This window comes from Podarcis pityusensis (genome assembly GCF_964106645.2).
Source record: "Podarcis pityusensis genome assembly, chromosome: 1".
Classification (NCBI taxonomy): domain Eukaryota; kingdom Metazoa; phylum Chordata; class Lepidosauria; order Squamata; family Lacertidae; genus Podarcis; species Podarcis pityusensis.
The window spans coordinates 129,185,482-129,198,934 of record NC_138028.1 but is presented as its reverse complement, the minus strand read 5'-3'; the positions used below and the strand labels follow the sequence as shown (position 1 = coordinate 129,198,934).

At 45.4% G+C, this 13,453-nt stretch overlaps 1 protein-coding gene across 1 annotated transcript in view; it reads right to left on the bottom strand.

Moving 5' to 3' along the window:
- The window catches only part of KIAA2012, a 90,678-nt gene extending 77,452 nt beyond the window's left edge, over positions 1–13,226 (bottom strand). The window contains exons 1-2 of the mRNA XM_081015784.1: positions 12,694–13,226; positions 7,895–8,161 (exon numbers count right to left, since the gene is read on the bottom strand). Coding sequence (XP_080871910.1) covers positions 7,895–8,161; positions 12,694–12,780 — 354 coding nt within the window. The 5' untranslated portion in view covers positions 12,781–13,226. The remainder of the gene's footprint in view (positions 1–7,894; positions 8,162–12,693) is intronic.
- Positions 13,227–13,453: the final 227 nt, after the last annotated feature.

The following is a 13,453-nucleotide window of genomic DNA, read 5'->3' as shown; positions in this document are numbered from 1 at the left end:
GTAATCCAAGTTTATGCACCAACTACTGGTGCTGAAGAAACTGAAATTGACCAATTCTATGAAGACTTACAAGACCTTATAGAAGTGACACCAAAGAAGGATGTTCTTCTCATTATAGGGGATTGGAATGCTAAAGTAGGGAATCAAGAGATAAAAGGAACAACTGGCAAGTTTGGCCTTGGAGATCAAAATGAAGCAGGGCAAAGGCTAATAGAGTTCTGTCAAGAGAACAAGCTGGTCATCACAAACACGCTTTTCCAACAACACAAGAGACGACTCTACACATGGACATCACCAGATGGGCAACATCGAAATCAGATTGATTATATTCTCTGCAGCCAAAGATGGAGAAGCTCTATACAGTCAGCAAAAACAAGACCTGGAGCTGACTGTGGCTCAGATCATCAGCTTCTTATAGCAAAATTCAAGCTTAAACTGAAGAAAGTAGGAAAAACCACTGGGCCGGTAAGATACAATCTAAATCAAATCCCTTATGAATACACAGTGGAAGTGAGGAACAGGTTTAAGGATTTAGATTTGGTGGACAGAGTGCCTGAAGAACTATGGGTGGAGGCTCGCAACATTATACAGGAGGCAGCAACTAAAACCATCCCAATGGAAAAGAAATGCAAGAAAGCAAAGTGGCTGTCCAACGAGGCCTTACAAATAGCGGGGGAGAGAAGGCAAGCAAAATGCGAGGGAGATAGAGAAAGATACAGGAAATTGAATGCAGATTTCCAAAGAATAGCAAGGAGAGACAAGAAGGCCTTCTTAAACGAGCAATGCAAAGAAATAGAGGAAAACAACAGAATGGGAAGAACCAGAGATCTGTTCAAGAAAATCGGAAATATGAAAGGAACATTTCGTACAAAGATTACCATAATAAAGGACAAAAGTGGTAAAGACCTAACTGAAGCAGAAGACATCAAGAAGAGGTGGCAAGAATACACAGAGGAATTATACCAGAAAGATATGGATGTCTCGTACACCCCAGGTAGTGTGGTTGCTGACCTTGAGCCAGACATCCTGGAAAGTGAAGTCAAATGGGCCTTAGAAAGCACTGCAAATAACAAGGCCAGTGGAAGTGATGGTATTCCAGCTGAACTGTTTAAAATTTTAAAAGATGATGCTGTTAAGGTGCTACACTCAATATGCCAGCAAGTTTGGAAAACTCAGCAGTGGCCAGAGGATTGGAGAAGATCAGTCTACATCCCAATCCCAAAGAAAGGCAGTGCCAAAGAATGCTCCAACTACCGCACAATTTCACTCATTTCACATGCTAGCAAGGTTATGCTTAAAATTCTACAAGGAAGGCTCAAGCAGTATGTGGACCGAGAACTCCCAGAAGTGCAAGCTGGATTTAGAAGAGGCAGAGGAACCAGAGACCAAATTGCAAACATGCGCTGGATTATGGAGAAAGCTAGAGAGTTCCAGAAAGACATCTACTTCTGCTTCATTGATTATGCAAAAGCCTTTGACTGTGTTGACCACAGCAAACTATGGCAAGTTCTTAAAGAAATGGGAGTGCCTGATCACCTCATCTGTCTCCTGAGAAATATCTACGTGGGACAAGAAGCTACAGTTAGAACTGGATATGGAACAACTGATTGGTTCAAAATTGGGAAAGGAGTACGGCAAGGCTGTATATTGTCTCCCTGCTTATTTAACTTATATGCAGAATTCATCATGCGAAAGGCTGGGCTGGATGAATCCCAAGCCGGAATTAAGATTGCTGGAAGAAATATCAACAACCTCAGATATGCAGATGACACAACCTTGATGGCAGAAAGTGAAGAGGAATTAAAGAACCTTTTAATGAGGGTGAAAGAGGAGAGCGCAAAATATGGTCTGAAGCTCAACATCAAAAAAACGAAGATCATGGCCACTGGGCCCATCACCTCCTGGCAAATAGAAGGGGAAGAAATGGAGGCAGTGAGAGATTTTACTTTCTTGGGCTCCATGATCACTGCAGATGGTGACAGCAGTCACGAAATTAAAAGACGCCTGCTCCTTGGGAGAAAGGCGATGGCAAACCTAGACAACATCTTAAAAAGCAGAGACATCACCTTGCCAACAAAGGTCCGTATAGTAAAAGCCATGGTTTTCCCAGTAGTGATGTATGGAAGTGAGAGCTGGACCATAAAGACGGCTGATCGCCGAAGAATTGATCCTTTTGAATTATGGTGCTGGAGGAGACTCTTGAGAGTCCCATGGACTGCAAGAAGATCAAACCTCTCCATTCTGAATGAAATCAGCCCTGAGTGCTCACTGGAAGGACAGATCCTGAAGCTGAGGCTCCAATACTTTGGCCACCTCATGAGAAGAGAAGACTCCCTGGAAAAGACCCTGATGTTGGGAAAGATGGAGGGCACAAGGAGAAGGGGACGACAGAGAATGAGATGGTTGGATGGTGTTCTTGAAGCTACCAGCATGAGTTTGATCAAACTGCGGGAGGCAGTGGAGGACAGAAGTGCCTGGCGTGCTCTGGTCCATGGGGTCACGAAGAGTCGGACACGACTAAACGACTAAACAACAATTCAATACTACTACTACTACTAATAACAATAATTTCTATTTATACTGGGTCATCCCAGCCACTCTGGGCAGCTTCCAGCACATACAAAACATAACAAAACTATACAGGGCTGCCCTCAGATGTCTTCTAAAGGTTGTACAGTTACTTATATCCTTGGCTCGGGGGTCACATGGCATGATTCATGTTGTATAATAGGGGAACCAGGAGTAATTATGAGGCAGAAACTGGGTGTGAAGTGTTCACATTAATGGGGGTGAGCGCTGCATATTGTGTGTTAGTCATCAAGTGGTATATTTATGTACGAAATAAATTTTAAAATGAGAATGAACAAAGAAAATTCCTAAAGAAGAAAAAATGGCTGCCTTCTCTTGGTGCATAAATATCTACTTGCAACATGATAAATATCTTAAAAGTTTGGAAATAATTGCATTAAAAAGCAACTGCTGGAGCAAACATTTATTTTATTGATTTATTTGCCACATTTTGTGTCTCAAGGAGCTCAAAGCAGCGCATGTTGTTTGAGAGAACAGCCGCTGGTTTTAAACTTGCTCTATTTTTGTATTTCTGCTCCGTTTGATTAAAAACACTTCAGTCTTCTGAAATATGTCAGCCTTCTGAAGGTAAGGATATGGTGGAATACAAATGGGAGAGGAGGAGAAATAAATAGCTTTAAAACGCAGCTGGAAAGGTGAACGGTGTTATACGAAAACAGCAATTCATATGCCTCATTAATGGCAAAGAACTTTTGTTTGTCCTCTTTACCGTTTTGTAGCTGTCCTCCCACTTTTCAGCCAAAGCAAACTTGAAATTTAGGGGAATTGATAAAGCTTAAATTGGTCTTGGTTTCTAACTGAGTCAAATGCCATTGTGTTGCATTATATTAGCATGTGCTGGTGCCTTGTTATGAAAACTATTGAAGTGCTTTGAGTAATTGCAGGCATGCTGAGACTTGTCCGTTTTCTTTGGTACTGCAGCTAGTTACTCCATATATTCACCCTGTTCCCAGGTTCCAATTTAAACACTTCTGCTCAAGGGGATTTGGGTAGATATTTCTAGTTTCACTATACAGTCGTACCTTGGATCTGGAACACCTTGGGAGTCAAACGTTTCGGCCCCTGGACGATCGAAAACCGGAAGTGAGTGTTCCAGTTTTCGAACATTCTTTCGGAAGCTGAACGTCCGACGGGGAAAGCCAATCAGAAGCCGCACTTTGAAGTCAAACAGACTTCCGGAACGGATTCTGTTCAGCTTCCGAGATACGCCTGTATATTGTATGGAAGTGAGAACTGGACCATAAAGAAGGCTGATCGCCGAAGAATTGATGCTTTTGAATTATGGTGCTGGAGGAGACTCTTGAGAGTCCCATGGACTGCAAGAAGATCAAACCTCTCCATTCTGAAGGAAATCAGCCCTGAGTGCTCACTGGAAGGACAGATCCTGAACCTAAGGCTCCAATACTTTGGCCACCTCATGAGAAGAGAAGACTCCCTGGCTACCAGCATGAGTTTGACCAAACTGTGGGAGGCAGTGGAAGACAGGAGTGCCTGGCGTGCTCTGGTCCATGGGGTCATGAAGAGTCGGACATGACTAAACGATTAAACAGCAACAACAACTGATTACCCCAGCAATGGCGATTAAAAGTAGAACAAAAGAACATGAGGAAACAGACCAAAGACCCACCCAGTCCAGCATTTTGTTTTCACAATGGCCAACCAGATGTCTATGGGAACTCCACAAAGAGGAGGACTTGAGCACAACAATGTTCTCCCCACTTGTGCTCCCTGGGGCACAGGTCTGGGCAGCGTTTATGGAGGTCCTGGGCTGCCCAGATGACAAGACCCCGCTTGCCGATGTGGCCTTGCCGATGTGGTCTTGCCGATGTGGTCCAAAGGAAAGCCTTGCCGATGTGGTCCAAAGGAAAGCAGAGCAATACGTTTGGCACCAGCTTGGCTGCAGGAGTTGCCAGTAGGAGGCGTACAAGGCACCATACAAGAAATTCCACACTGGATTTGTGTAGGGTTTACGCCTTAGCTTTTCCTTCTCCCAAAGATATCCCACAAGGCAGTGGAGGTTATACCAGAAACAGTTAAATGGGGGCAGGATGAATTGTGGTTTGAAGGAAGGGTGGACTTTCCAAAATGACCTTTTAGGACTCTGCTGCTCTCCCAATTAAAAAAACGTCCATATGCCTGATCAGATGGAGCAATGGGTTAACTCAAGGTTGGATTTAGGTTTGATGAGGCCCTAAGCTACTGAAGGGACGCGGGTGGTGCTGTGGCTTAAACCACAGAGCCTAGGACTTGCCGATCAGAAGGTCAGCGGTTCGAATCCCTGCGACGGGGTGAGTTCCCGTTGCTCGGTCCCTGCTCCTGCCAACCTAGCAGTTCGAAAGCACCTCGAAGTGCAAGTAGATAAATAGGTACCGCTCCGGCGGGAAGGTAAACGGCGTTTTCGTGTGCTGCTCTGGTTCGCCAGAAGCAGCTTAGTCATGCTGGCCACGTGACCCGGAAGCTGGCTCCCTTGGCCAATAAAGCGAGATGAGCGGCGCAACCCCAGAGTCGGTCACGACTGGACCTAATGGTCAGGCGTCCCTTTACCTTTACTTTGAGCTACTGAAGGTAATGGGGCCCTTTATATGTCCAGCTGTCCTTTGTCAACAACTAATTGTCGCTGTTTTTTGTGTTCAATATATGCTATATGTTAATTTATGGACCTAATAGGTCCATTTGCATGTAACAAATAGGAGCCTACACAACACTAAACACTGTTGCTGTATGTAGGTTTTATTTTATTTGCTTTTTATCTTGTATTTTGGAAATGTACATCCAGTTGTTTTTTCCTTTAAATTTTTCTGGGGCCCCCAAGAGAGGGGGCCCTAAGCTATAGCTTGTTTAGCTTATACGTAAATATGGCACTGGGTTAACTCCACCTTCCTTCCCTGCCATCTCCGACAGCAGCGTGATTTGCAAAAGCCTGCGAACATCCCTGCTGGATTCTAATTGTTCGTGGCAGTCGGCACACGATTCCATGTGTTTGGTCACAGCAGTACCCTTTCTCTCCTTTAATCTTTGATGGATGTCGTGCTTGGCTACACTGATACGGCTCGTACCACAGGCAGTGATTCCAGGGGTGTCTTTTGTCTTCGTTCTTCAGGAATGGAGTCCTTATTGGGTCAGACAGTATTTAGTAAAGGATTCCCTCCCCAGCTTTGTGAAAGAGGGAATTCCGTTGGATGTACACCATAATGGCCAGTGCTTTTTTCCTGGGGGTATCCAGGCGTACACATACTGTGATAGGAATTTTATGGTCTTAGATATATGGCAATGTTCATAACCGCACGTACATAGATCAGCACAGGAAGGCCAACCTGGAACCATTTTGATTCCTAAACTGAGCAAATGTTTTCTCTGCAAGGTCAAAGTGGAAAAGCCTCCCCATTGTCTTTTCCTTTACAAATCCTGTCTTAAGGGGTATGTCTCTGTTTGAACAGGGTGTGCACCTGTGACCTGGCCCAGGAACTAAGTATTTATCATTACAAAAGACTGGCCAGGCTACCCAGGAAATACAATCAAGGAACCTGCCAGACAGGAGAAAAACAATGAGAGGAGAAAAACAACATTCAAATTTCTGTTTAAGACCGCCTTTTCTATGATGTAGGTGTGATGTATCTGAGGGGTGGTCTTAGGTTACACCCCTTCTGTGATGTATGTATGATGTTTCTGGGGGTGGTCCTGATCTGCAGGATGGGAATTTCAAAAGTCTTTATAAGGCCTTGCATGCCATTTTTGTGGGTCCTCCTCCTTTCCTGCGTGTGAGGGGAGCACCCTGTTGCAACAGATCAATAAAGATCAAGCTTACTAGCTGCTTTGCTTCTCAATATTCTCTGGTTGGCCTCTGTTATTTTCTCCTACCTATAGGGAACCTATGTAAGGACCTCTATATGGGCTCTTGGATACCCCATAAGGGAAAAGGGCAATTTTTGTTTACAGCAATACCCCTAAACATTTTGTGAATTTATGTTTGGCCTCATTGAGGGGCAGTATTTCAATATGAGTAGGAAAATGAGAGTACCCCTAAACATTTTTTTAAAGAAAAAAAGCACTGATTATGGCTAGTTTAATCTATCCATAGGCCAGATACTTCTAATATCAGCTTCCTTAAGTGCACAGAGTAATATTCCTCAATGGTTTGAATTCTCATTTAGAAGTCGTGTTGAAGGAAATTTATTTGTGTGAGTAAATCCACGTTACAGGCTTGAGTTGGTTTAATGCTCTCTTCTCAGAATTGTTGCACTTTGCATGGGAATTGAGGACATCTCAAAGCACCTTACCAAATTACAATTTCCAGGATGTGTTGGGCAAAAGAATGGCAGTAAAATGGCTAGGATATCACCTCCTGGCAAATAGAAGGGGAAGAAATGGAGGCAGTGAGAGATTTTACTTTCTTGGGTTCCATGATCACTGCAGATGGTGACAGCAGCCACGAAATGAAAAGATGCCTGCTTCTTGGGAGAAAAACAATGACAAACCTAGACAGCATCTTAAAAAGCAGAGACATCACCTTGCCAACAAAGGTCCGTATAGTTCAAGCAATGGTTTTCCCAGAAGTGATGTATGGGAGTGAGAGCTGGACCATAAAGAAGGCTGATTGCTGAAGAATTGATGCTTTTGAATTCTGGTGCTGGAGGAGACTCTTGAGAGTCCCATAGACTGCAAGAAGATCAAACCTATCCATTCTTAAGGAAATCAGCCCTGAGTGCTCACTGGAAGGACAGATCCTGAACCTAAGGCTCCAATACTTTGGCCACCTCATGAGAAGAGAAGACTCCCTGGAAAAGACCCTGATGTTGGGAAAGATGGAGGGCACAAGGAGAAGGGGACGACAGAGGACGAGATGGTTGGACAGTGTTCTCGAAGCTACGAACGTAAGTTTGACCAAACTATGAGAGGCAGTGGAAGACAGGAGTGCCTGGCGTGCTCTGGTCCATGGGGTCACAAAGAGTCGGACACGACTAAACAACAACAACATCTGTGAAAGAACTCTGACCCAAAAGGCGGAGTGGAATTTCTCCAGGCTGCCATAGAAGTCTCTTCCATGCCTGGGGTCCAATTCCAGTGTTGCTGGGAGCCCAGGTACCTAGTTGCAGCTCTGGTCCATGGAGTCACAAAGAGTCGGACACGACTAAACTATAATAACAACAACAAATATATATATATATATATATATATGGGCATAGACGATATTGAAATGCCCACATATGTGATCTATTAGATGTGCATTTCCCCCCCCTCTTTTTTTAAATGTATAATTAGAAATAACCTACTAATTCCTGAATACAATTGGGCTATGCTCTCTTACCTTTTTGCGTCCATATGCCAAGATGGCTCGCACCAGATCTTGGAGGGTGTGAAGCTCTATGTGTATTGTCTGGCTTTTGCTTCTAAGTCTTCGCCGCGTCTTCCTTATTCCTTTCAGCTTCCTTGATGGTTTGGCTAGATCTTCTGAATAGAGAAGTAACGCGCCTGTTCTCGTGCTGTAGGTTTTAGGAAGACACAGTCCGCAGTCTCCCTCCAGGTCATGATAGTCGTGGAAATCGGTTTCAAGGGACTGCCAGTTCAAATAATCCTAACATGTAAAAAATAAATAAATGCATTATTAATTTATATATCGCTTAATGGCAAAACAAGCCTCTAAGCGCTTTTACAAAGCATAAAGTGTGTTCTCCCTAACAGAGAGCACGTGTTGCGGTGGGGGCCTACAGGCCACCCCACTGTTGCTGGGTGGAAGTTTGAGACCCAGGCAGGGATTGGGAAAATCGGGTCTCTGGGTTGATTTCCTTGTTGCCAATTTGGAGGAGGGGTCAGAGGTTTAAATACTGGACGCCCAACCTTGGGCGTCCTCTTGGCTGCTTGCATCGGATCACCCGCCCACCCTCCCTGAATTGGGGGGATTTGTTTGCTTTGACCTTGCTATGCCTGTCATGGGGTCGTCTGCTTTGAGGCAGGGGCCTGGTAGGAATTTTGTCCATTTGGCTGATTGGCTGGTGCCATTTGGTTTTTGCCTACTGCGTAGCAAATCGTCACAACTTGTAAGGTTGGCGGTTAGGCATTGGTTCACATTGGTTGGTGGAGGGGTAAATGCCTACCCCTCCAATGGTGGTGCTGAGAGGGAATTCTATTAAAGGAATCCAGGGGCTTGCCATCCTTTTCGTCCTTGTCCCTGGCATCGGACTTGGGCTGTGCATGCCCCCAGCAGCATGAGGGTGAGAAGTGAGGGACTGATGCTCAGCTTCATTTCTCCCCAATATTTGTTTCCCTGACTGGCTTCTGCTGGAATCCGGAAGTCAGTTCTGTCCCCTGGGCAAGGACAGATAGTCGGAACCAATGCCTAAGCAACCACTCACATGTGTGTATTCAAATAAGGTTGTGGCCAAAATCATGCCAAAAACCTTAAACAAAAATTGATGTGTGATGTGTGAGTTATTGGGGTGGCCGGGGACCTCGACACGCAAAAACCAGTTACACAAACATTTAAACGTAAGCACCCATAATTAAAATAAAGGCAACCCCTGATCTGTGTGGAGGTTGCGTTCCAGGTCATTGCGCACTATCACACGCAATTGAAACACCCCCTTCTGCCCGACACCTGCCCTTTTAGCAACGTCTTTTATGACATTTCCGGGTTCAGCGCTGCATACATGTGCACAATTATGCGCATACTGATTGCGCCTAAAATTGTGGTTGCCCGTACACAATAGAATAATCCCATCAAAACGTTAAAATATAAACATGGGCATTAAGAAGGGAAACTCAACGAGGTTTCCTACATGCTGCATACATGTGCACAATTATGCGCATACTGATTGCGCCTAAAATTGTGGTTGCCCGTACACAATAGAATAATCCCATCAAAACGTTAAAATATAAACATGGGCATTAAGAAGGGAAACTCAACGAGGTTTCCTACTTCTGCACATGCAGCTGGCATGCTCACCTCTCACCGCTCACTTCTCATCCACTACAGTGCCCCCTGCTACTTTTTGAAGCCTAGTAAACAGGGCATTAAGGACGCTGGTGGTGCTGTGGTCTAAACCACAGAGCCTAGGGCTTGCCGATCAGAAGGTCGGCGGTTCGAATCCCCATGATGGGGTGAGCTCCCGTTGCTCGGTCCCAGCTCCTGCCAACCTAGCAGTTCGAAAGCACGTCAAGGTGTAAGTAGATAAATAGGTACCACTCTAGCGGGAAGGTAAACGGTGTTTCCGTGCACTGCTCTGGTTTGCCAGAAGCGGCTTAGTCATGCTGGCCACATGACCCGGAAGCTGTACGCTGGCTCCCTCGGCCAATAAAACGAGGTGAGCGCCGCAACCCCAGAGCCATTCGTGACTGGACCCAACGGTCAGGGGTCCCTTTACCTGTACCTTTACACATGGCATTAGCCACAATCCACTGGTATCCTGTAGCTTGAGAAATAATGTCCTTCTGTCTGATGTGCTTACCCTCTTACAATAGCCACTGAGGCCCCTTTGTGTTATGTATTTTCTGGTTCTTCTCAAACTAAACCAATTCTGTTTCATTAATACAGTAGCTGTTGTGGAATTATGTGGGTGACCGTGTGGAGAGAGTGTATAATGTGCTCCTTGAGCTGGACTTCTTTTAAACTTTCTACAGCTCAGAGCATGTCATCTTGCTTCTAAATACAGTCATACCTTGGAAGTCAAACGGAGTCCATTCCGGAAGTCCATTTAACTTCTAAAATGTTCAAAAACCAAATCACAGCTTCTGATTGCAGCCAATCAGAAGCCGCAGAAGCCCTGTTGGATGTTTGGGTTCTGAAATAACGTTCGCAAACTGGAACAATCGTTTCCGGGTTTGAGGCATTCGGGAGCCGAAACGTCCGAGTTCCAGGGTGTCCAGGATCCAAGGTACGACTGTACAGTGGTACCTCGGGTTACATATGCTTCAGGTTACATACGCTTCAGGTTACAGACTCCGCTAACCCAGAAATAGTGCTTCAGGTTATGAACTTTGCTTCAGGATGAGAACAGAAATCGTGCTCTGGCGGCGCAGCAGCAGCAGGAGGCCCCATTAGCTAAAGTGGTGCTTCAGGTTAAGAACAGTTCCAGGTTAAGAACGGACCTCCAGAACGAATTAAGTACTTAACCTGAGGTACCACTGTATGTGAGATGAGGAGGGAACAGCAGCAACCTTTCCCCCCCCCCCCCCGTTACGAAACACCATAAAATACTGGTACCTTTCCCAACCCTCCTTATTACGTTATGGGGGCTTTACAGGGCAGCATGACTGATCTCATGTGAAGCATGAACACAGTACACAAATCACAGAAGCCTCCAGAACATACTTCAGAAAAAAGGACCTGCAACATTTGTCACAACCGAATCCATCGAATTTTGCACACAGAGACTTGAGTGCAAAAAGAAAAGGTATTCCACATCAGCTCTGCGAAACGATTCCACAACACAAAATGGTTTCCCTGGTCTTTGTATTCTTACAGCTTCCCCCCTAGAAAAAGGGTTTCTCCAATAATCTTATTACAGGACCCTGTGTCACAATGTCGGCAGCTGCTGCCTGATAATGATAATAAAAAAACTGTGTGTGGTTAAAGGGAATTGATCTCTGTTACGTTTCTGAATATTTTTAGACTGAGATGGTTCACCATGCAAACTATCTGAATAAGGTGCAATGTATTTGAGGAGTATTTGAAAAGAAAACATTCATACCATAAATCTATTCAGGTACTGGCATGAATGCCACATGTGACTGGCAGCTAGCCTTACAAGCAATTAACTACATGAAGGAATTGGGAAGGTTCTGACTTCTAGCAATTAAGCTGCTCTGACACACACACACACACACACACACACACACTGAATTTATCATTGGAAGTGGATTCACGTGATGGGCTCAGCATCCTCTGGGAGCAGCTGGAAGTCAGCGCAGGCGAGGCTTTTCCTGTGGCTTCCGCATGATGAAGCGGTCATGAGATCAAGGCCTCAGAAACACGGGTTATACTGTATTTCAGCCTCGACAGGGGACTACTGTAATCCTCCAGCGTCAACCGACATGGACTGTAGAGAAAGTCTTGGGGCGGAACCATGTGATGAGTTGCCACTAAAGTAGGCTTGCGACCTTAACAAAGAGGGCAGTCTCTCTCTGAAGAGCTGTCTGGTCCAAGTCCAATTTAAAGATAAAAAGGGGCCTTGAAGTAGCCCACCAACAGTTAGCACCCAGACAGCAAGCTAAGCGGCCACAGCGGCGAGATGTAGCGTATTTCTATTTGAAGTCGAGTAATTATCTTTACGCTCACTGGAAGGACAGATCCTGAAGCTGAGGCTCCAATACTTTGGCCACCTCATGAGAAGAGAAGACTCCCTGGAAAATACCCTCTTGTTGGGAAAGATGGAGGGCGCAAGGAGAAGGGGACGACAGAGGATGAGATGGTTGGATAGCGTTCTCGAAGCTACCAGCATGAGTTTGACCAAACTGCGGGAGGCAGTGGAAGACAGGAATGCCTGGCGTGCTCTGGTCCAGGGGGTCACGAAGAGTCGGACACGACTAAATGACTAAACAACAACAACAATTATCTTTACATTTGCATCTGCATATATATATATATATATATATATATATGGACTCGGGTGGCGCTGTGGGTTAAACCACTGAGCCTAGGACTTGCCAATCAGAAGGTTGGTGGTTCAAATCCCTGCGACGGGATGAGCTCCCGTTGCTCGGTCCCTGCTCCTGCTAACCTAGCAGTCCAAAAGCACGTCAAAGTGCAAGTAGATAAATAGGTACCGCTCCAGCGGGAAGGTAAACGGCGTTTCCGTGCGCTGCTCTGGTTCGCCAGAAGCGGCTTAGCCATGCTGGCCACATGACCCGGAAGCTGTACGCCGGCTCCCTCGGCCAATAAAGCGAGATGAGCGCCGGCAACCCTAGAATCGGTCAAGACTGGACCTAATGGTCAGGGACCCCTTTACCTTTTTATCTTAGCTGCAACAAATTGTGTACATGTGGGGGAGGATTCATAGGCAAAACATCTCTTTTAACACTGGTTAAGGAGGACAGATAGAAAATAACTGCGCCGCGATTTCAGCATTAGCAGCTAAGTGTCTACATTGCAACCTGGGGACAAGGACTCACCTCTGGATTAAAATACACCTCCAGCTTCTCCTCCTTCTTTCGGACCACCTGCCCAGTGCCACGACTTAATATAGACAGGTGCGACATTTTAGAACGAGTGCATATGTGTACGACTTCAGTAGCTTTTTCCTTTGCTCCTATCCATTTTAGGAGAGCCTCATCTAAGCAGAACGCTGGGCAACAATGTTTAGGCTTGGCTCATTTTAATGGCATGCATTATTCCGTAAACTTGATCTGCATCCAGGTACGGATAACACCCACAGAAAAGCCCACTTCAAGTTGAGTCCTCTTGTCGTTTTCACTTTTCTGGGTGTGAATTTTTCGACTGCCTGTCCTGTGGCCGTTTCTTCCGTTCTGGTTGGTCCGAGGATTTGTGAAACGCCACCATGATCCCAATTGCGCTCTGAGGTTGTTTCTGCGTTGCTATGGCAGCAAAAGGAAATTAAGTTGTTGAAAGCAGCAAGAGGGAAGGTCAGGGAAGGGAGAGAAAGAAAGCCAGAGAGCAGATTTCGAAAGGATCAGACTCGGATTTCGAGGGTGGGTTTCCCTGCAAATGTCCCCCAACCGTGAGAGTAACATTATCCTTCACAGAACTTCTTTCATTGTCTCCCTGGCTCCCCCCCTCAATTTTAAAATTGCAGTGTTTTTCCCTATTAAGAAGAAAATGGAGCAGTATACTGCATGATCTGTAGCTGATACTCATTTGGAGAAGGTGTTCATTCTGCATCTGAAGATCTGTCACTACAGTGGTACCTCAGGT